This window comes from Ornithodoros turicata, chromosome 7 (assembly GCF_037126465.1).
Source record: "Ornithodoros turicata isolate Travis chromosome 7, ASM3712646v1, whole genome shotgun sequence".
Classification (NCBI taxonomy): Eukaryota; Metazoa; Arthropoda; class Arachnida; order Ixodida; family Argasidae; genus Ornithodoros; species Ornithodoros turicata.
This window is the reverse complement of record NC_088207.1, coordinates 49,866,810-49,891,466: the sequence shown is the minus strand read 5'-3', so window position 1 is coordinate 49,891,466 and position 24,657 is coordinate 49,866,810. Positions and strand designations below refer to the sequence as shown.

Below are 24,657 nucleotides of genomic sequence, written 5' to 3'. Positions count from 1 at the left end.
GTGAAAAATGGTCATCGCATGAAATGCACATTACCGATAGCCAGGCAGAGAACGGCGGCGAGCGCGAGAACGTGCCTCAACATGCTGAGTTTGGCAAACGGAGATATTGCCCGACGTAACAAACTACACGACATGCAAGTGCTCTTATACACAGACAGAAAACTGTGTCACACGTGGTTTGCGTAGAAAAATATGGACGTTTGTGCCGTTGACTCCTGCAGAGTAGGACACAGGTGGGACCTCACGGTCCTCGCACAAAGTAGAACCATTGCATAGGGTTGCCTAACGTGATGGTATAAGTCTGGAAAGTACCTTACGTACCAGCTACAGCATAGAGGTATAAATGCGCAGCACCCTTCACGTTCTTCAGTATGACTCGATGAACATGTCCTTCCGAAATGGACCTCTCCCTGTTTGTAAACAAATGACGTCAGCGCCACCAGTTTGGTAGAGTTGAACTATGCTCGGAGCTATGGGTCGAACGAGGCCGCGCCCGAAAACCACGTTCTTTAGGGGATTACGATGGCCCCTGTAAGGAACGCGACATTCGGTCCTACGTTTCTTTCAATAGGAGGCAGCGAACTATTGCCCATTCGTGGAACTCAGCTCTCCCCTTCCGATCTGTTTCAGTCTTCAGTGTGTCTACCAACGTCATCATGACGTTTCTCGTGTAGAGGTCTATTGGCCAACGCCGCAGCACTTTGAAATGGGGAAAGGTCGACGGTTCGGTCTAAGCAGGTGACATGTTTTCCTCGTGTGGACGAGTATTCGCTACGGCAGTGTGTATCTCTGCATGAGAGGAGGTAAAGTGTGGAGAAACTACGTGACGAAGCGCCTATGGGCTCACAGGGCAGTAGTTAGAGCGTGCTTGTTTGTCTCGCCTCAAGAGGAAAGGCACAGGAAAGACAACGTGCATCTCACGTTGGACTGTTATTCTTGTATGAGGTCGGGTAGAGGTTTATTTTCGCTTTAGTCGTTGAAGTCAATCATGCTATGACTTTGATCTCCTGGTGTGGCACCGGGACCATTTGGCACTTGCGATACGCGGACGAGACAAAGTTGAACGAACACGGACCAAGCAATGTACCATAAATATGCCAACCTGGTAGACAACCCTTGCTTTCAGGGTTGAAAAAAATCCGGATATTTTTCAAAAGATCCTCTCCAGTGGGTGTTTTTTTTTTTAAATAAAACCCAGATATCGTTGGATATTTTTGGAAAATATAGACAAGCCTAGAAATGTGACACGTAGTAAAAACAAATGTGTTTCGCTGTTCTTCTTGATTTCGGGTGACCTCTCATAGTTTCGGTTTATGAAACTGCCTGTCCATGCAGTAATATTGAATGAGTTTCCATTGTTGTTCGAAAGGTAGCGTTCCATGCACACGTGGGCGAGTGGTGTGGACGCCACACGCCTGGATTAGCTGTCGTACTTCAGTTAAAATGCATCCAGGAAGCAGAAGAAAGCCCCTCTCCGAAAGGGCAGAAGTAGAAGAAAACGGGGAAAAAGTCAAATCCGAATAGTCCAAAAAGTAAAGTTAAAAAGTTACAAAGCTAAAATAAAGAAGTTAATGTTGCGCATACCTGTAGTACCAATAGTACCATACCAGACACAACAACGTGTGCCTGGAAACGAGTGCGAGGTACGGGCCAGTTCAACTACCTGCGGCTGTTGAAATGGTTCCAGGGTCGTGACAAATACCAGCTGGCACCAGCCACGTACGTGTGACACACTTCACTCTTTGAATGAAACATTCTCATTCGAAGCGCTGGACTGTGCAAAGTCATATCGTCAACAACCATGCTGACACTTGCGCTCGCTGTTTGCGCCCTCGTCGCACTGCAAGTTTCTGGTAAATGGTTTTACTTATAGAAATGCCCATGGACGGTAATGGCGTTTCACGCAAAGTATTTCTACATAAGCTGCGTATATCCCTCATGAGACTAATACTGCATACGTGTCCTAATAGCATGATGGGTGCCCTGATTTGACTCCAGCCTTTATTGGCATTTTGTTGTGATGGTTGTTGTAATGTGTACTTTCTTCTCTGCTTTGTATTATAACTAAGGTGGCAGCGATTGTCCTCCCGGCTGTACCTACCCTGATGGTAAGTCCCCCCAGGTTGTTTATTTTTGGAATAATTACGTTAGAGAGCTATTTAATATGCTTGAAGATATCCTTCTTATAGCAGAAATAGCGTAGCCGAGCCGCTTGTTGTTTGTCCATAATGTTCTATGAGTCAAGTTTGGCGGGCTGGATCCCGGCCGAGGAAAATTCCAGAAACTAGGTGTGGCATCCTTTGTGCTGATATCCTTTGTCCTTGTTCAGATATCATCCTGACATATGAAGGTGTACCAACGCATATTTCATGCTCTAATCAGTTGTCTCACGGACGTTCCACTTCCAGATGACGTGTTATCGTTATAATCTAAGCATATTGCCAACTCCCGTGGCATAGTGGTTAGCGTGGCCGCTTTCCACGCCGAGACTGGGAGGAAACACGGGTTCGAATCCTGTCACCGGTTGTGCTGTCTGAGGTTTTTCCCGGGTTTTCCGAAGACTTTCCAGACGAATGTCTGCACAGTTCCCCCTCAAGTCGGCCCTGGACGCATACTAACCCCCCCCCCTGTCCCCCACTCCTTCCTGCTGTCCTCTCTCCATCTGTTCACGTCTGTACGGCGCTCATAGCCACAGTTGCTTCGCGGCGCTAACACGGAATGTAAAAAAAAATCTAAGCGTATCGTTTTATTTATTTATTTCGCAATTTAAATCATACCCTGTTGGTCGAAAAACAGAAATAAATGCGCAGAAAACGTGATTAAGAGATATTGTGTCATTTTTAGTGGCTACCTATAATTTTGTAGCATATTAGAACCTCGAACCGGTTCCGAACCGGTTTACAGCCTCTGAACCGGTTAATCGAACCGATATACGTGAACTCCGCGGAGCTGAAAAGGAACAGAACCTTTATGGCCGAACCCGAAACAAACGGGAAAAAAAAAATTCGGTTCGACGCTCTGCGTGTAACATCACGGGACCATTCCCATTCGGCAGGGCAAGGAACCATTTGCTCGTTTACTGATTGAGTTACTTAATATCCACAGGTTGCTGCGAGCCCGTAGTAGTTGGGCCCTGCGACGCACTGATACCAAGATATTTCTACAACAGCACCCTGAACATGTGCGTTTACTTCACCTATGGTGGATGTGAAGGCAACTGTAATAACTTTGAGACGATGGCTGACTGTGAGAGCTACTGCGTTACGGACCACTGAGCAATAAACAAAAGCTGTTCGACGAATCTGTCGATCTGGTGTCTCCTTAATGGCAGAAGGGCAAGGGCGAACTGGTACATAATTACAGCAGTGAAACCTGCGACACGGAAGGAAAAGAAAAGACGACACAATCTCAAACACAGCGTTCCTTTCATGACAAGTACCTAGGTGTCCAGCAACTTCCTGAGAGGTGGCAAAGGAGAAACCGAAGGGGACGCTTATGGCAATGCACTCTCGAAGCCCTATAGTATCTCGTCTTTGTTTTCCGTAGACGTAAGACATTTACACCTTGATCCAGATGCTCGGTTCGCCTGTAAACAAACAAAATGGTACTGCGCTGGTTCTCGCACAGTGTGTACCAGGCACGGAACAAGTTCATCCGTGCTATAGCACCCACTGCTGTCGCAGACCATTCCCAGTGTTCGTCGTACTACCATGCTGTCTCTAGATCAGCGACAGGTTGTAGAAAAGTAATTTCCTATTGACGGCCATCAATGTACCCAGTTCACAGAGAATAGCTCCCATGACTGTGCTGTGCTGACCGAGGTTTTCCCTGGGTTTTCCGAAGACTTTCCAGACGAATGTCTGCACAGTTCCCCCTGAAGTCGGCCCAGGACACATACTAACCCCCCTGTCCCCACTCCTTGCTGCCGCTCGTAGCCCCAGTTGCTTCGCAGCGCTAACAGGAAAAAAAGAAAAAAAAGAGTTTACAGAGTGCATCACAAACGGGCATGCGCAGACGCGTATGTGCGCCGCGCTGTCTAGTCTTTCTTTCCTGTGCTTCACACCTGTTTCGCACAAGGAGATATCAACATAGTTTCCAATAAAGTTGCTCCAAGAGGCGACACGTTACCTCGGAAAAAGGGAACTAAGTACGTTACTCGTTACTGAAAAGGAACGCGTTCTCTTTACTTGTTGAGTTACATTTTCATTAGGAAGGAAGTTTCCAGAGTCGTTCGGAGGTCCAACAAGCCCGCACACCCGCTAAGTAGATGTTACACCCTTTCAGAGGTCATGTGGGTGTACCATAACTCTCACCCTTGTAAGTGTAAAAGTCTGAAGGTGTTGTGAAATACACCCTAAGAGGTATGAAGGGAATTGCCTCAGGACGAGAGACTGTTCTTCTTCTGGGCACTGTCCCTTTTGAGCACGGTGAGGACGGTCCGCACCGTCCTCGATGGACGGTGCCCTGAAGAAGAACAGTCTCTGTTCGAAATATCGGTGGCTCTCGTCCTGAGGCAATTCCGTTCATACTTCCTTACCGGCTCACTGGTTCGCTGGGTTTCTACCCGTCTACCCCGAGAGGTAGGTGCATTTCATTACACCTACAAACTTTTACAATCGAAGGAGTGTGATTTATGGTGCACCCACCTTACACTCAAAAGGGTGTAAAAAAAAGTTTAGTGTGTCGAGACGGGCAGCCGCTCCGGGTGCGACAGAGGGAGCGCGCCGAACGATAGACCCAAGGAGCTAAGTTAGACAGTGAAGCGACAGTTAAGAGCATTTTTGAGCTCGGAAAAAACTTTCTTCATTTATTTCTTTTTGTTTACATCGCTCCTGGTGACCCGGGGGTTCACGTGCATCCTTCCCCAGGCGAGAGCTCGCCTCGGGACGGCTCTGTATGTTCCACACAGCCAAATTATGAAATCAACATTTTTGTTTTTATTTCACACTGAACTTGCTTTGAGTACCAACAACAACAACAACAACAACAACTTTATTGTGAGATGATGAATGCGGAGTTTCATCGCCAGGGACGATGCTCTACCCCATTGCTGATGGTGATGCGGGGAACGAAATAATGAGCCCCTTCACAATATGAGTCGAAGTCCTATGGTATCCAGAAAGGTGAAGCGAGCTTTGAGGGCAGAGCGTTGGTGGGCTGGAAGTTGCCAGGGACAAAGCAATTTTGTGAGAGAGAGGAGGCGAGAGTCCAGCTCGTTAAGGGATCCGGAGAGTACGGTTCGGGAAGGTTGGTAGTGTGGGCAATGGAGAAGAATGTGCTCTAGATCTTCTACAGCACCGCAGTGACAGCATTGGGGAGAGTCAACTTGTCTCAAGCGGTGGTGGTGGTGGTGGTGGTGGCGATAGGGCTTGCCGTTGTCGGCCTCACGTATGTGGGCAACGTCACGACTCACGCCCTGGGGGAATGTGCGTCCTGGGCCGACTTCTAAGGGAACTGTGCCGACATGTGTCTGAAAGCGTCTCAAGCGGTAAAAGCCACATCCAGGCGCATTCGATGAACTAATGCGGCATCTTGACAAGAGGTATGTCGAGGCATGCGGAACGCGAGCTCTGGATCGACTCTGCTCAGCATGGCTGGGGGGAGAATATCAGTGGTCCATTGGCGGGAAGCAAGGGGAGTCATAAGGCATCGAAGTACGGAACGACGATCTCCTCTCAGCAGCGCAATACGCGTCCGTCTCCGAGACGAGAGAGCTGCCTCTGCGGCGCTGTCGGCCTGTTCATTCCCTTCGACCCCGCAATGGGCTGGAACCCACTGGAGAACCAGCCTGTGCCCTGCTTCGTACACGAGGTTGTAAGCCATTAACACATCCATCGCCAACGGTGTGGATGAGCCTCGGATGCCAGAATTTTCAATTGCTAGTAGCGCAGATGTAGAGTCAGTGAACACGACCCATTCCCTTGGGGTAAAATCAACGATGTGCTACAGAAAGAAAAGTATGGCATAGAGTTCCGCAGCTGTGGATGAGGTTTGATGCGAAAGGCGACGTCCTCCCACTACGCCTTCGGATGGGAGGATGAATGCCGAGGCGGACTTGCCGTTTCGAGATGCGCCGTCCGTGTATGCTGCGGCAGAGGTAGAAAACTCCGCGTCTACCAGAGCATAAAAATGGGCTCGAAGGACTTGAGGGGGAACCTGATCTCTTCGTTCCAGGAGGTCCGGAAGACGTACGAAGGTGGGTGGCACGGTCAGAGACCAGGAAGCGTCCGGCGGTGTGACGACCTTAGCTAGGAAGCCAGTGAGAGCCCGGCGTGTCCTCTGCGCTACTCGATGGAAATCACTTTCAGGACGGTATCGGATTTTCCTGAGGAGTGGGTGACTGGGAATGTGCGCACGCAAACGTAGGAAGTGCGAAGCCGTTTCACGCTCACGGAGAACCTCCACCGGGAGTTCACCAGCTTCAGCCGGGACTTGCCGTTTGTGCTCTTTGAGTAGTAGTAGAGTTGAGTGTAGTTTGAGTAGCAGTTAGTGCTCGAAATGTAAATCTGTTATTTTCCAAGCATTAGTTAGGGGTTAGTGACCCAAGTTAAGGCGTAATGCTGCGCGTCAGCCAGGTCAGGTTCGAGGCTTTGACAAGTGCATAACTTGACCAGGAAAGGAAAGGAAAAGTAAAATAATATCACCTTAGAAAAAAGAGCGAAGAGGCACCAACCCCAAAAATGCATCTTGCAATTTGTAAAATATGTATCCGCCCACCATACTCATTATCACAGTAGAAGGTGAGGCGAAGAAACACAGAGGATGACATACCACATAGCCTGAATTTCTCCCAAAGCAATCAGATCAATGAAACGAAGCAGTCTAAAAGGTACCAGCAGCTGCCAGTGAGGTGTAACGGTAGGATCTTCGGAACGCATATTCGTTGGGAGCGGGTTCAACTCCCGCTGCTCCATTTCATGGACCATATTCATTATATTGCGCGTATTTCGAGTCAAACACCGAGGATTCAATGCATTTTGTTCCTTTTGCACTCAGTTTTTAAAGGCGTAATGCCTTCAGTTGTGCACATGTTCACTGTTTACGTTCTCTCTGTTTTTTTCCCTTTCTTTTTTTTTGTTTTTTCTGGTCTTCCTTTCTCTTATTTCTGTACCAGTTCTGCACACATCATAGGATCCCGCCAGAGTGTGTGATTCTTCAGCTTTAGTTTTGTGTTCTCCATTTTTCTTTCCTACTTTTTGCTTTCTTCTTTCCTTTGCCTTTTTTTGTCTTCCCCCTTTCCCTTTTCTTTTTGGAATAACAAGCCGACACCCATCTGGCTTACCTTTCCTTTCTTTTTTTTCTTAATAAACATATCTCCCCCCCCCCCCCGCAAGAGTACTTACTTCGCGGTGTGCCTTTGCCCCCCCCCCCCCCCGGGAAAATGAAAACTCTCCGCCTCTGATTTAGACTACGGTCATTTGAGCTATTATCTCATTTACTGAACTCGTTCATTAGTTTGTCAACTTGGAGTTAGGTTGTTCTACTTTCTTTTCTATTCAGGTGTTCTGGAGTAGCCTTACCCGACGTTGACGGGTGTCACACCGTTTGGCAGAAACTACTTTTCTTCATGGTGTTCTTGCGGGGACGATTTCTCCGGGGCAATGTTTCCTACGCCCGACTTTTACACGTTACTTGTAGTATTACTCTGGTGGCAAAAGTAATTTTTTACCGTTACAAATTACTTGGCTAAAATTGTAATACAGTAACGGCTAAGAAAGTTACGCGTTCCTTTGACCGTTACTTTCGATAACAATATGTCATATGGCTAATAAAAGTACGAGCCTTGCGACTTTTTTCCACTTTATTTGCAGGTCCTCACACATCTGCTTTCGCACTCGCACTTCGTTTTGAAGTTGTTGCAGTTTGGTTGACAGCCTCCCCAGGTGTACAAAATGCATTCGTTTTTCACGCTGTCGTAATAATATCTTGGAAAAGCAGCATAGCAGGGACCACTCTCCACTGGGTCATAGCATCCTGAAAGGGCAAGAAAACTCAAGTCATGAGCTGGGCGTGACATGGAACGGTACAGAAAAGTTACGCGAAATGCATTTGTCCTCATTAATTTTTGGAAGTAACGCGTTCAGGAATGTTCGTTGTTGACAGAACAGGGAAGGGACTGTCCAGAGTGAAGGTTCGTTTACGAAGGTAGCATGAAATCATCAGCCTTTCACGAAGTCCTCTTCGTATATACACGACACTTTCGTCCACATCACTCGAACGTACAGGGCTCGCCAAGATAAACTTTGGGGTTTGTGGCGGAGATGAAACAAATAAAATCAGTGCCGGGAAGCGAAAGTAGATGCTAGAGGACGTATTATGCACCAAAACTTTATATCGATACTACCATTTGGGCCGTTTCTCTGCGAATAAATCGCGGAAATCAAAAACCCGGCTATACCGGTGGTTCGAATCGGCTATACCTCTGTTTCATCTCCTTCCGTCAGATGGCGACACGGTCGAACGCGGCGTTGCAGACGACATCGAAACCAAGTGAACAAGTGGAACTGAACTTCTCCGTTTGGTGCATAATACGTCCTCTAACATCTACTTTAGCTTTCTGTCACTGTTTTTGTTTGTTTTATCTCCATTACATACCCACTATGACATCGTAATCATACTAGGGTTTGATATTAGGGTGCTGTAATGGCTACTGAACGTTCCGAGCTTTACCTTTTTTCCCCTAATCTATATACAGTATATCTATCTAATCATCTTAATCATCATGATGTCATTATGTATACATTATGATGTCCAGCGTTTCTCTGGCGTTTGCTCAACTATTTCTTCTTTTTTGATAGCATTTCATGACACGGTCTTTAAAGAAATCGGCTGATGTTGGCGTGAATTTTTGTTTTCGTGACCTTGTCAGAGAAAGTTGCAATACTGCCGGTCGAATCTCTTACTGTGCTTCGGACTCAACCTGTCAATGTCAGGCATAACACAAAAGCAGAGTAGAGAAATGTCGTCAGCATGCCAACGTGGTCACAATAGTGAAATGTAGTCTGAGCTAAAAGTGTAGTGACGCAACATACATAAACAGCCATGTACTTAGTCAAAAGTAGTTAATCCGCTCCACTTCGTGAGGGCCTTAGCACGTGAGGACAAAATTTTAGTTGATACACATATTCACGAAAACTCATAATAAGATGTGAAGACTTTAAGCTTGAAGCACACTGCAGCGCATGCCAGCCATGAGCCGCGAACTTCGAAAGGAATAAATCTGTACCTTACCTTGGGGATAGTCGCATCTGAGATAATCCCCACCGCCTTCGCCTTGTGCTAGACAGCAAGAAACAACCACAGAGAACATATCACGTTCATGTAATATGTGCGTCAATTATACAATGAAAAATTGTCATCACATGAAACACGCATTACCGATAGCTAGGCAGAAAATGACCGCAAGCGCGAGAACCATCTTCAGCATGCTGAGTTTGGCAAACGGGTATTTTGCCCGACGTAACAAATCACACGCCGTGCATGTGCTCCTATATACAGACAGAAAACTGTGTCACACGTGGTACGCGCAGAAAAACATGGATGTTTGTGCCGTTGACTCCTGCAGAGTAGGACACAGATGGAACCTCGCGGTACTCGCACAAAGCAGTGTGTCGGAGCGAACCGAAAACCGGAACCGAAAACCAAAAAAAAAACGCTATTTTGGTGCGAACCGGAACGGAATCGAAACCGTACACGTTTTTTTTCGCTCAGGAGGGAAACCGAAAAATATATTTAACGGTTTTTGGTCCAAGAAAAAACTTCGCCGGTTTGGACTGCGGATAGGCGAATGAAACAGACGTCGTATGCTCTGAAGTCATGTCATGGATACTATACGAGGGTTGCGGTTACGGTGGAATGTATGCCGGTATACTATGACCCTTAGGCTCCCTTTGTAATGGTTTATCGTTCGCGCACGAACACAGACTTAGAGGTACATGTGACTCTCTAGCAATGTGCCGTAGTGTTCGTTTTAATTTGATCCCCGCAAACTCTCCTCAACTAAACAGCGACCCAAGGGAGCTGCATAACGGCTCTTTATCGGTAATGTCGCGCAACGCGTCCCTTGTTTGAGAACAGCTAAGTTGAATACATTTACGTATACGCGATGGCAAGCCCGTGCGAAGTGGCAACTCTTTTGTGGACAGGACACGAAGAAAATAAAACGGAACCGTCGAGCGCGTTTGCGAGTGAAGGTGTTCCTCGATTTGCGTCGTACTCGTGCGATTGTGCTTGCTGGCTAGACAGTAGCAACAGACATTCGGATGGGACGCGATCGCTCCAACCCAGCAAGAAAGTACTTTACTTATGAGATCACGCCAAACAAGTCAATTTGTAGCATGTGCTTCAAGAGGGAGAAAGCCCATTTGAACAGACAGTAACCTACAGGAACCAGGAGCTACCAAGTTCACAGTTGTCTATTAATATTAAATACCATGTATGCGGAATAAACGAGCTTACATTTTGTAACATCGATTTTTTTTTTTTTTTTTTTTGTGGGGATGAATATTCCCAGCAGAAGCGGAACCGGTTAAAAACCGGTATGAACCGTTATTTTTTTGCTCTGGAGCAGAACCGGTACCGGATCGTTTATGATGTAACCGGAACGAAAAACGTTTCGGTTCGACACCCTGGCACAAAGTAGAAACACTGCATAGATCTGCATAACGTGATGGAATAAGGCTGGAAAATACCTTAAGTACCAGTGACAGTATAGAGAGGTATAAATGCGCAGCACCATCCATGTTCTTCAATATGACGCGATGAACACCTCCTATGACTCCTTCTTCCGAAATTCCAAGTGTCCGTGTCATATTCGCTTAACCGTGTATTCACACGAGCGATATTCCCCGCAGAAGCGGAAGACGCGAAATACGTCATAGCTTTCTGAGCACGAGCGCCCAACGTCCAGTGTTCACGTACACTGCTAACCGTGGGGAATATCCTGCAACGCAGTCACGAGATATTCTGTAGCAGTCAACAAGAAAGACGCTGACGGTGTCGTCTGCTAAGTGCGCAGTACACCACTCCCGATATTCCGCTCCGTGTGAATGCTCACATAACACGTTATGGAGCTTAGTCTCTGTAGGCAGTGTTTTTTGTTTTTTCTTCCACTGGAATCTTCCGTGAGGATGTCGCTCGTGTGAATACACAGTTATTCGTTCAGCTCAGCCATACTATGACCTTGATATCCTGGTGTGGCACCGGGACCATTTGGCACTTGCGAAACGCGGACGACACACATTTGAACGAACCGGGACCACGCAATGTGCCATATATGTGCCTACCGAGGAGGAAACCCTTGATTCAGGTGGACTATAGCTTTCAGTCTTCGTTACGACATTTTCTTCCAATATAATTCTTTGCACACCGCATAAACGATCATATTTAGGACTTACAGTATGTTGCGATTCCTTGCTGAAATCAAACAATATTTCCTTGACTGGCTTCAATTGTGTAATGTTCTGTAGTGTAAACAGGTATATTTAATAGTCAATTTGCAATCCCATTTAAACAGCTATTGTTGACCCCCTGGAAACAAACTATGCCGTTTCACAAATAAAACTGATAGGAATTAGTACAGAATCATAACTAGGAGCAGGTTTATATAAAGAAGTGACAGGTGTACATTTAGGGTAAGGTGGGGCGAGATGAGACACGGTGCAAGACGCGACATTTTTTGCTCGGCGCCGCCTGTCTCAGCGAGGCGTTGCTCCATGCACTTGAAACTTTACTCATAGGTGGCTCTGCATGTCAGCTTTATTGCGAGCGAGAATTGTCCGAATTGGTGCATGCGTTGAAGATGAAAAAAAATAAAAAAATCGGTTACTTGTGCAGTTTCATTTCTTTGTTGCATATTGCCTAGGATTTTCCAGCAAGTTTTCCTGTTTTGAGCAAAGCAGAAGCGCGTGCAAAGGCAAGCCACTAGCGACACATCACACTGGCGGTGTCTTGTTTGCAAAGGACGGGGGAGCAAAAATAGCATTGTGTCCTGTTGTCTGCTTGAATTGCAAAAACTAATCTGTAGAGTTCATTACCAAGGCCCGTCTCATCTTGCCTAACGCGACGTCTCGTCTTGCCCAGAGGGTTGAGAGGGACAAGATGAGACAATCGGCATTTTGGAATTTCTAGTTCTGTGTTTATCTAAATTTCCTTCTCATCTTCCCTACCTTACCCTATCGGTAGCCGCAGCCGCCAAAATCTTTTCATTGCAACACCCTTACTGCCCTCAAATTTGAACACAGAGCTTCGTCGAAGGAATGCTTTTTTATCCATTCGAAAAAGGCGTCATCACAACCGCGGAAGTCTCGAATTTTGCGTGTCGCGTTTTGACTCGACAACGAAAAATGCTGCAAGATTCAGTCGAAATATGAGGAACGTCGTGTGATCACCTTTCTTCTTTTTTTTTTTTTTTTTTTTTTTGTAAAGTGAAAGCATTCATTATCATGCACAACATCACGAAATCTACCATGCACCTTCTGGCTTGTTTTACCTAAATACCATACCAGACACAACAACGTGTGCCGGGAAACGAGTGCGAGGTCAGAGCCAGTTCAGCTATACCTGCGGTTGTTGGCATGGTTCAAGCTTCGAGGAAAACACCAGCTGGTACCAGCCACGTGTGACACACTTCACTGTTTAAATGAAACTTCTCATTCGAAGCGCTGCGCTGTGTAAAGTTACATCGTCCACAGCCATGCTGACACTTGCGCTCGCTGTTTCTGCCCTCGTCGCACTGCAAGTTTCTGGTAAATCGTTTTACGTGATAGAAATGCACATGTATAGTAATGGCGCTCAACCGGCGTTAAAGTTTTTCAGCATGAGCTGTGTACTTTCCCCATAATACTAATGTTGCGCATATATCCTAATAGCATGATGCGTGTCCTGATCTGACTGCAGCCTTTATTGGCATTTTATTATTGTTGTTGTCGTAATATGTCCTTTCTCCTCTGCTTTTTATGATACCCAAGGTGGTAGCGACTGTCCTCCCGACTGTACCTACCCTGATGGTAAGTAGCCCCAGGGTGCATATTTTGGAAATAATAGAGTTAGAGCTTTAATATTCGTGAAGTAATCCTGCTTATAGCAGAAACAGCGTACCCGGGCTGCTTGTTCGGCACCGCGACAAACCATTGGTTTGTTTACTGAATGAGTTGCTTAATATCCACAGGTTGCTGCGAGCCCGTGGTGGTCGGGCCCTGCGAGGCACTGATACCAAGATATTACTACAACAGCACCCTGAACATGTGCGTTTACTTCACGTACGGTGGATGTCAAGGCAACTGTAACAACTTTGAGTCGTTGACTGAGTGTGAGAGCCAATGCGTTACGGCCCACTGAGCAATAAACAAAGCTGTTCGACTGTTCGACTGTCAATCTAGTATTTCCCGTTTGCTTTTTTATATGTGAAACATCTCCGGTTTTATCCTGATGCTCGGTTCCCCTTAAAACGGAAACGAAGTGGTACCGCGCTAGCTCTTGCACAGCAAGTGTGTACCAGACACGGATCAAGTTCATGCGCGCTTCCATCCACTGCTGTCCCTAGATCAGTGCCACACCACCACCACCACCGCCACCACCATCAGAGGCGGTTATCACGGAGTTCACGGAGTGCGTCACAAACGGGCATGCGCAGACGCGTCATGTGCCGCGCTGTCTTGTATTTCTTTCCTGTGCTTCACTCCTGTTCCACACAAGAAGGCATCAACGTGGTTTCCAATAAAATTTTCCCAAGAGGCAATAATCACTAGGCACCCTTATGCTCCGGTGATGATCTGAAGCAGTCGCTCCTGCTGTGTAGCAGTTGTTCCTGTTGAAGAAACTTGCACATTGCGAAGATGGTCACATTTCATTTCAGATTTCACATTTCAGACAGAGAGAAGAGAGACACAAGACGGAACTCAACTTACACGCAGGACAATTAACGCTCACAACCATCAATGAAAGTCTAAAGAAAGGGACTAAATGCACGCCGGTTTACGCGAAATTTAGGGAGTATTTGTAGTAAATTCGGTGTAAATTTCAGAGTAAACTTTAAGGCAAATTTAAGTAAGTAGTAAGTAAGTAAATTCAAGTAAATTTCGGAGCAAATTTCATTTCCTCCATTTCGTTCTGGGGGGAACTTGAGGGGACTAGAAGCTGTAATACTCCTTAATTTACTTTTTTACTGCGTGTGCGTGCGTACGTGTGTATGTGAGAGAGAGAGAGAGAGGTAGGTTGGACAGTGAAGCGACAGTCAAGAGCATTTTTAAGCTCGAAAAAGCTTTCGTCGTTTTTTTTTTGTTTTTTTTACATCGCTTTTGGTAGCCTGGTTCACGTGTATCCTTCCCCAGGCGGGAGCACGCCTCGGCACGGCTCTGGATGTTCCGCACAATCAAATTATGAAATTAACATATTTTTATTTTAATTGATATTTCACATTGAATTTACTTTGAGCTCGAAACGTCCAACAGTTATCCTCCAACCATTAGTTAGGGGTTAGTGACTCAAGTCGAGGCGTAATGCCGCGCGTGAGTCAGGTCAGGTTTGAGGCTTTGGCACGTGCACAGAATGTCTTCATAACTCCATTGGATCGCCATAGGAAGGTTAGGAATACCACGAGGTGCTTTGTCGAGAAGGTTCTGTGCGGTCAGTGATCCCGAACCCGCTGACTGAGCAGGTATCTCACTGAGTGGTGTACTTAGCCCGATCCTGTTACACATAGTCATGATCGCCTTGCCAGGCCTCATTCCACGGGGCGTTTGCATAAGCATGTACACTGATTACATGTGTATGGTCGTCCAGAAAACAGCGACCACGGTTACAACGCCGTAGTCAGTGCGCTCCTGATGTTGTAGCTACCTGCCTGACAGATGCATGGGTATCTCGCGTGACAACACTGCATATTTTCCCTTCACTTGTGGACACCTGAAGAACTTCCAGTCCCACATAAGCGGGCACTCGGTGCGCCGCGTAACACATCACAGGTTCCTTGGATGTGTCCTCGACCGCAGCCTCTCGTGGAGAACAGAAGTGCGCTGCATAAAAGAAAGAGTGGAGTCCCGGTGCTCAACGTTCTCCGATACCTCTGTGGCTCCAGCTGAGAGCTCACTACCAGGGTACTTTTCGATTTACATCGATCCATTATACGTCAGATGATAGCATAACTCATCCCCTTTTTGCAGAACCTATGCGTCGCTTCAGACCAGACGTCAGAAAACATCCACACAACAGAGCACCAATACGTGCATTGGAGTCCACAAGCTTACGTCTACAGCTCTTGTCGTGGCGGAGGCCAAAGAGGCACCAATAGCAGTCATGGGAATGAGCAAATCTATACAGCACTACATGAGCCTGTCAACTCATCACCGTCGCCACCGATTTCTGGGTGTCTTACGCCGGCTTCCCGCCCTAGGCTACATCCAAACCGTATTGGCCTACCCTATGCCTCATCCCCTTGCACAACCGCCCGACGCAACACATGGAACCTCAATAGGCCCTCACAAACACCAGTTGTGCAGATCAACGTGCCTTGTCTTCCTTCGAAGAAATCAGCCAGGGAAGAGCTTAGACTCACTGGCGTTGCAGAATTTCTTCATCCGCTCGTGCATGTTCTTTTGCGCCTCTCCTTTCACTGATTCCTGCCTGACTGCGAAGGCGTGGAGGTGGGGTTGGGGAGGGATATATTTATTAGAACAAAGAAAAAAAGGGGCGAAAGAATGCTGTCTAATGACAACTATCACTAACCCAGCATTTCCCCAAACCTTTTCAGTGCACGACAGTGGTGTGAACAGCGTTATCGTTATCTTAGGTGACCCGATCGCCATGGACATTCTCTCGTGAGGAGGCAGCGAAATTCAGTCGTGGACAAAAGCCATGTGCCTGCTCGGCGAAAGTTCAGTCTGCCATGGCCTTTGCACAGTTCACTTCTCAAACCTTCAATAAACCTTCTGCTCCTTATGGCTGGACTCCTTCCTTCCGCTAACCAGGTCGAGGCGCAACAACATGGGGAACTGTGTGTGGGCTTCGTAGACCTTGCAGTTGGCGTGAAGTAACAAGGTCATCGTGCGTTGGCTTATCCCCAGTGAGTTACCTACAGTGTTGTACATCACGCCGTTGCTCGTAACTGTATTAAAGGTACTGTAAAGCAGTACACAAGCAGGATATGCTGGCGACGTGGCTTGAGACTTTGTTGCTTGTAAAACCCATATGCGGAACCATACGATCGACAACGCTCTCTAAATATTTTTAATTTATCATTAAAAATTCGGCATTGTGCAGCGGCGCGACGCCTGGTGTCGAACGACCCCCTGTGCAGCAGGCAACACTGTCGAATATGTATTATGTATGTAGCACTATTTTGTCGCGTTTTGTTCTTTTCGTGGCTATATTATTTCGTATCATATTTCAATAGGAATGCAGAGACCCCTTTTTAGTGTGTTTTTTGAGAAATAAAATCAAAGAAACGCAGCGCTGTTCGGCTGTTGGGCCCAGTGTTGTACGCATGCAACGTGGTTGCCGCCGTACGCGGCTGAGAGTATGGATCCCTTCCGAATACTAATACAGTGTTGCCCGTAATCTTTAGATTTAATTTTCTAATTAACTGCACCACCGATTGGAATGAAATTTGTGCCGTTTTTGTACTGATGCCTTGGACTATCGAATAGCCACGCTAAATGAAATTCTGCCTCTGCTGCTTTACAGTACCTTTAAGTAACTGCGTGTCGCGAGCGCCGTTAGTCGTAACGGCGTCGCTGTAACCGTTAATTTATTTTTCGGTAGCGGCCTATAAGGATCGCGCTACTTATTTTAAGTTGGTGGCGAAACGCGTATTTCCGTTACAAATTTTCGGTATCGCGGTCTTCTAACCTTACCGATACCTATGCTGTCGCAGCTCATCTCCGCGACAACCCGATTTCTTTTCTTTCTTTTTTTTCAACCATAACTCGTCAAATATAGTTTTTCTTCCTTATACGTTTAAAAAACGCGCCCCGTACCATGGCAGGACCAGAACGAGTGCATAGAATACTTCCCTTCCTTCCGTCGTTCTACAAGCAGGCTGTACTTGTTTCCGCGTTCTCCGTACCTGGGATTATACCTCAACAGATACTCCATTAATCTGTTGCAAACTTAAAATAGTGACCCTTCGGCTTTGACTCGAGAGTATGGAACCTTCTTGAGAGTTCCGTGAGGACGATGTTGACCGCAAAGTGAGGCAAATAGCGGAGAAAAGTGACGCTCGGTACAAATCTGTCGCTGCTCTTGCGTGGTAGTGAAATTTATGGGTTAAGCTAACCTTCTTCATGCTTCCTAATTTAGTTCAATGGTACTTAAGCACAAGCTACAAAACATGGAAGTGAGTGAGGACGATGTTTCATTTTTATTTGCAAGTCCTCACACATCGGCTCTCGCATTCGCACTTCGTTTTGAAGTTGTTGCAGTTTGGTTGACAGCCTCCCCAGCTGAAGAAACGGCATTCGTTGAGCTTGTGGTCATAGTAGTATCTTGGAAAGATAGCCAAACAGGGGCCAACCTTCATAGGTTCATAGCATCCTGGAATGTTAGAAGAAACACTTAGTCATGATGGTTGGGCGTGACATGGAACGGCACAGAACTGCTGCGACCCAAGTCCAATATTGGTCCAATATTGGCGATACAGGCCCAATATTGTGCCGGTATTGCCAATATTGAACCGATATTAGGCCAAGATGTGCTGCTTGGGGATGCTTGACTCTCATTGATTTTCTGAAGTAACACGCTCAGGAATGTACGTTGTTAACAGGACAGGGAAGCGACTGTCCAGAGTGAGGATTGGTTTACGAAGGTACCATGAGATCATCAGCCTCTCAGGAAGTCCTCTGAGTATTCGTACACCACGAACGCTCTCGTCCACATCACTGGAACGTGCATTATGATGCCACTATGACATCGTAATCATCCTAATCACAATTTTCATTATGATATCATTATGTTAGGGTGCCTGAACAGTAGTAATGAATGGCTGCCTCTGTGTACACAGAGGGGACATTCAGGAAGCCATTCATTACAGCATTCATTACAGGCAGCTGTACATTCAGGTAGCCTACATTACGTATATGGTCGAGCGTTGCACTGTTGGTTGCCCGGCTGTTCCTTCTTTTTTTATAACATTTCAGGACACACTATCTGTACACTTGTTAAAATCGGTTGGTATGATCTTTTTTTTTTAATGTTATCGGAGAAACTTCACTACTGCCGGTCGAATCTCTCACTCAGTTCTAGACTCAAGCTGCCAATATCAGGTTGTATATCACAAAGACAAAGTCGATAAAATGTCGTCAGAATAGCCAACCCAGTCACAATGGTCAAATGTAGTCTGAAGACTTAAAAGTGCAGTGCCGCGACATGCAGAAACAGCATTATTCGTGCGCGGGCCCCGTAAAGACACAAGTTGGTAATCGTGCTCCACTCCATAAGGACTAGGGCATATGACGACGCTGTTTTAGTGGAAACCCATGTTCAAAAAGATTCATAATAAGGAATTCTCGTTGTTTACATCATTCATAATAAGATGTGAAGACCTTGGGCTTTAAAGACACTACAGCCGTGACGTCACACACAGAGACATTCATAGTAAAGGAGCCGCAAGAAACGAACTCCCAAGAAGAACAAGTCTGTGCCTTACCTTCAGGGTAGGAGCATGTGAGACAACCATCATCGCCGTCTCCTTGTACTAGATAGGAAGAACAACCACGTCAGAGAAAATGTCACGTTCACGTAATATGCACGTCAATTATATACAGCGAAAAACAGCCATCACATGATTACCGATAGGTAGACCCAAAATGGCGACAAGCGCGAGAACCAGCTTCAACATGCTGAGTTTTTCACAAACGAGGATTTTATCAGACTCAACAAACCACATGCCACGCATGTGCTCTTATACAGACAGAAAACTGTGTCACACGTGGTTCGCGTTGAAAAACATGGATGTCTGTGTCGTTGACTCCTCCAGAGTAGGACACATATGGGATCTCACTGTCCTCGCGCGAACTGTAGGATCACTGCGTGCGATGTTGAAACTGCCTAGCATGGTATAAAGATGTGGAAAATAGGCGCCAGTGATAATATACAGGGTGTTTTTTTAGCCTTTGCAGAATTTTTTATACAAGAGCTATGAAAGCAGCATAGATGTTTTTGCAGTTGACTTCTATGGAGAGGCGGACATCCTCTGGAAGAGAGTATGCAACTACAACGTGACTAATTACGTGAAATTCATTAATTAACTCTTTAATTATGGGAATTTCGGACAAAACCGAGATGGCGGATTGAGAGACTATCCTCGTTGAACGCCATTCCACGTTTTAAAAAATCCTGAAACATGCGCGTGCGTTAAAATATTCATCCCCGAATTTTGATATGCAAATGAGCCGAAACCGAAAAGGCGCTGCTGAAGAGGTCATCACCCTACGGCCAACGGCCGACGGAGGCTTATCTGGACCGGGAAGCGGCTTATCTTGCCAGTTGAGCGGCACCTACTCCAATGATCTCCATCGCTCCAGATCACGCCCCCTCTGACGCCCTCTGACGTGAAATGAGTGAGCGCTCTACTCCCCGTGTTCCCGGTCGCCGCGGTTTCGGTTTCGGTTTCGGCTCATTTGCATATCAAAATTCGGGGATGCATATTTAACGCACGTGCGTGTTTCAGGATTTGTGAAACGTGAAAGGGCGTGCAACTAGGATAGTCTCTCACTCTGCCATCTTTCTTTTGCCCGAAATCCTCTAATTAAAACGTTTACTAATGAATTTTAGGTAATTATTCATCTTGTTGTGGTACGCTTTCTTCCAGAGGATGTCCGCCTGGCCGTAAAGCTAGACCCTGAGCGGCTGAGAATGCTGGTGTTTTTGAACAAAAATCAGCATTAATTTAAAACTTTCGGCTGCGTTTTCTTGTTTGTTGGTTTAGATTGCTCTGGACTGAAAGAGTTCAGGGCCGGAGCTCTTACACTACAAGTTTAAAACTGACATGGTTTTGGTTTTCATTGTTTCTTAGTTTTAGGGAAAGAATTCAGACTTTATTATTTATTACTTATTCAGAGTTTGTGTATTTCCTGTAGTCGATGAACAACAAATAGATTACGTTTTTTAAGAAGTAATGGGTATGTATTCTCCAGAAAGTGAACCATTATTTAGTTTATTTTACATTAAGCAAAGATATCAACACGAAGGAAATTGAAGAAATAAGTGAAGAAACCTCAGAAGATGTGGGTCCGAATCCTATACAGCTGGCTAGCCTTTTCAGTGACTTCCTTCCTTCTTCATTCAAAGATATCAAATTCTGCTTCAAAACACTTTTCGGTAGAAGTGTGTGTGTGTGTTTTTTTTTCTTTGCTTTTTCAACACTTTTTTTTTTTTAAGAAAGTATTCGAAAGATGCGAGATTCGTGGGCTCGCAGAACCTTCCTTGAATTCGAATTCGAATTCGAATTCGGAAAATTCTGGATTCGTCCCATCTCTAATGAATATTCTAGTCTGATGTACAATTTCGATGTATCATGCAGGCGCTTGGACATTTCTGTTTAATGGCCTCCTTTACATCCTGCATAAACAGTAATATTTAGCACATATGTTTGGATTTCCTCGTTGAACTCAAACACTATTTCCTTTGTCGACTGCTAGCTTTGAAATAATTGTCCTTGTCATAGTTCCACAAGACCTTTTCATAATCAATGTGTAGTGTGTTGTAGTGTAAATGGAGCATTTTATAATTTTGACTCTGCGAACACAATTAAACATTTTTTGCTCGATCTCTGCAAATAAATTATGCCATATCTCGTTTCTCAAAAAGTGATAGGTATTATTACCGAATACTAATTGTGAGTAGATTTACCCAAAAAAAAAAGATGTGTACATTTACCGACAGCTGTGAGAATGTTATCTTTTAAAAAAAGCCTGCTATAGCAGCGCCCTTATATAAAATTTGAATACAGAGCTGCGTCGGAATATTTTCTTAAGTTTTCATCCATTCCAAAAAATAAAGCGTTATCAGAGCCGTACAACTCTCGAAATGTATTTGTAGTTTTGTACTACTGCTTTGTCTACAAGTAGAAAGATTGCAAAAATATGTAAAATGTAAGGATCGCCTTATGCTCCCCTGATAGGTCGTTTGATATAAGTGTATACATGTACCAACATTGCGAAGTTCCCTTGGCATGGCTTGGCTTGGCTGAGTGGCTAGCGTGCTGACCATGTCACGGCGAGACTGGGTGGTACCCGGGTTCGAATCCCGGGGCCGGCTGGGCTGTCTGTGGGTTTTCCCGGGTTTTCCTGTGACACTGTCAGACATATGTCGGCACGGTTCGCATTGAAGTCGGCCCAGGACGCACATTCTCCCAGAGTCGTGACGTTGCACACCTCTGTGATGTCGACAACGGCCAGATCTTTCAGCAGCAGCCAGTGGCGTATCTAGAGCTACCTGCGCCCATGGCAACATGGTTAACATGACGTCCTTGCAGATGTATTTTCGTGTGGTCCGCACTATGTTTCACACTACAACCTCTTTAATGGCAGGTGCTTTAGATCATTTATGAATGTGCCAGGTTGAGCGCCCGACCTGGCACATTTACACCCGACCCCATAATGGCGCCCATGGCACCTGTCCACACCTGCCACACCCTAGATACGCCACTGGCAGCAACACCACCACCACCTCCATCAAACGTCTCGTTTCTACGTTCTTTTTCTTTGTTGTTGTTTTGTTTTTTCATTCTGTGTTAGCGCCGCGAAGCGACTGTGGCTATGAGTGCGGCGTGGGTGGCAGCAGGTAACAGCACAGTGGGATGGACACGTGGTGTTAGTATACGTCCTGTGCCGACATTTGTCTGGAAAGTCTGTCGGAAAACCTAGGGAAAACCTCAGACAGCACAACCGGTGATAGGATTCGAACCCTCCACCTCCCAGTCTTCAGCACAAACCCTGGCCGCCACAAACGAGCAGACACGTTTGCCCACTCGACCTTGCCGCTGGTCCGTGCGTCTAGTGCCTTTCACCTGAATACCATAGTGGGAACTACCATAAAAAACTCTATACCATACCGCAAAGAAACGCCATGCCATACCGTATCATACCACAAAAAAATACCAAAGCGGGAAAGGAGTGCAAGGTTTGGCGCCGGTTCAGGTCGCTGCGGTTGTTGACATGGTTTCAGGATGGAGACAAACACCAGCTGGCACCAGTCGCGTGTGACACACTTCGCTCGTTTAAATAAGGCTCCTCATTCGAAGCACTGCACTGCACTGTCTAAGGTACATCGTCAAAAGCCATGCTGAAGCTTATGCTCGCCGTTGGTGCGCTCGTCGTACTGCAAGTTTCTGGTAAATTGTTTTAATTCAAAATCACTTCTACACGAACTGTGTACTTTGTCCACAACACTAATGTCTCACAGGAGCCTTTTTTTTTTTCCTTTCTATTTCTATTCTATTCTACTACTGTCTCACATGCCCTTACATCATGCTGCGTGGCCTGATCTGATTCGAGCCTCTAATGACATTCTATTGTCACAATGTGTCCTTTTCACCACTGATTTTTATTCCACAAGGTGGCACCGAGTGTCCTCCCGAATGTATCTACCCTGAGGGTAAGTTGTCGCAATTTCGTTAGTTTTGAAACGATCACGTTGGAGCTTTAATGTGCTTCCAGATACCCTGCTTAACAGAAATACCCTACCCAAGCCGCTTGTTCCGCAACACAAGAAACCATTTGCTTGTATACTGAGTGCATGTTTACTGAGTGCCTGTTTACGTTTACTTGTTTACTGAGTTACTTAATATCTACAGGTTGCTGCGAGCCCGTGGTAGTCGGGCCGTGCAAGGCAGCGTTTCCAAGATATTACTACAACAGCACCCTGAACCAGTGCGTTTATTTCATCTATGGAGGATGCCAAGGCAACTGTAATAACTTCGAGAGGATGGAAGACTGTGAGAGCTACTGCGTTACGGACCACTGAGCAATAAACAAAGCTGTTCGTCAGATCTATGGTCTCTCCGCTTTCTTTTCCGTAGACGTAAGACATCTCCAGCTTGATCCAGATGTTCTGTTCACCGAAAAACAGAAACGAAATTACACGGAACAGGTTCATCCGTGCTTGCATCCACAACAGTCGCAGGCCATTTTCAATATTCGATACTGCCACGTTGTTACTATAGATCAGCGACGGTTGAGGAAAGATGCTTTTCTGTTAACGACATCGTTGCCCGGGGTTCACTGGGTCAAAACAGGGGCGCGTCACAAACGGGCATGCGCAAACGTGTCACGTACCGCGCACGCAAGACAAAACACGACGTACACAAGACGACTAAGAAGGGTAGAAAATCCAGCGAACCGGTAAGGAAGTATGAAGGGAAGTTCCTCGAGACGAGAGCTCCCAATATTTCGAACAGAGACTGTTCTTCTTCTTGGACCATCCTGCCAGAAGAACAGCTTCTGTTCGAAATGCCGGCAGGTCCCATTCTGAGGCACTTCCCTTCATAAAAGACAACTACGACTTAGTATACCAGCAATGAAAGTTTGTTTCGGCAGACTTTCCAGCAGACTTTGAGAAAATGGCGAAGCCCTTTTACTCTTTTGAGGGGTGTAGATGCCGCGTCGCCACCATTAGCCTTTTCCGAAGACTAAATGCACGCGGGTTCATGCTAAGTTTAGGGATTATTTCGAGTACTGCGTAGTACATTTCACAGCCAGAAGACTAACTGGTTAAATTAGGGTGTAATTGCAAGCTAGAGGAGTAAAAGCTGTACTTCCTCCCCAGTTTACTTTTTTTTGAGGGTGTATGGGTGAGGCATCGCCAATTGGTGCTTTAGAGGACCTGAAGGACGCTTCAGGTTCATTTGCCGACTTGTTTTGTCTTCCCCTTTCTGCTCTGCACATGTCACCTTGCCGGAATAAACTTTCCTTGCTGCTTCTGAGCCTTGACCCGTGTACTTCGTGTTTTATCCCATGCCCCTGTTTTCCATCAGCCTCAAGTAATGCTATCATGCTACCGTACTCGAAATGTTCGAATCTACACCAGCTCGCTTGCGTCCTAGACCTTCACGTTCAACGTTGCATATTTCATTGCACTCATCTCACTTGCATTCGCTGCTGCAACTTGGCCATGCACGTCTCAGAGGGGACCACACGGAGCCTGCCCATTACAGCTGGACGTTAACGGTGACGGATTCTCCCATTCATCTGATAACGTAAATGTTTACCAGAAGCCTTCGTCTTCCTGGAGTACAAAGAATTGAAACCAACATTCCAGTTAATTACGTTCTCAAACTCCAATGTCAGCACCTGACTTCCTCCATGCAACGATTAACGAATTAACGAACGCAGGCTGAGGCGCAGCTGCGATACAGAGTGCGAGCCCATATGTCCTGATGCCCCTCCCCCCCTCATCCTCCCTTAACTCCTGTCGTCACATAGTGCTATGATTCACCGTATAGTTATGTAGCCTGCTGCTCAAGGCTGGACCCCGCTCCCAGTAAAATAATGTATGCGCCCTTTTGAGGAGCTTCAGAGCTGTGGGGCAAACACGGGACATACCCGGCTAGCTTATACATGTATATACTATGGAATAACAGTTCCTCACGAGCTGCTCAAGGCTATGCCCAGCAAAGTAAAAGGAAGCATGGCGGTCACGTCGGCCTCTTGGAACACATCAGGA

At 46.2% G+C, this 24,657-nt stretch overlaps 1 protein-coding gene across 1 annotated transcript; it reads left to right on the top strand.

The window, feature by feature from the left end:
- The first annotated feature begins 1,875 nt into the window (after nt 1–1,875).
- Nucleotides 1,876–22,959, top strand: LOC135400633 (actinia tenebrosa protease inhibitors-like). Its single transcript, XM_064632463.1, has 7 exons — nt 1,876–1,888; nt 3,106–3,246; nt 12,969–13,007; nt 13,169–13,329; nt 21,732–21,777; nt 22,552–22,590; nt 22,790–22,959. Exons 1-7 carry the CDS (start codon nt 1,876–1,878, stop codon nt 22,957–22,959), a joined length of 609 nt encoding a protein of 202 aa, XP_064488533.1.
- Nucleotides 22,960–24,657: the final 1,698 nt, after the last annotated feature.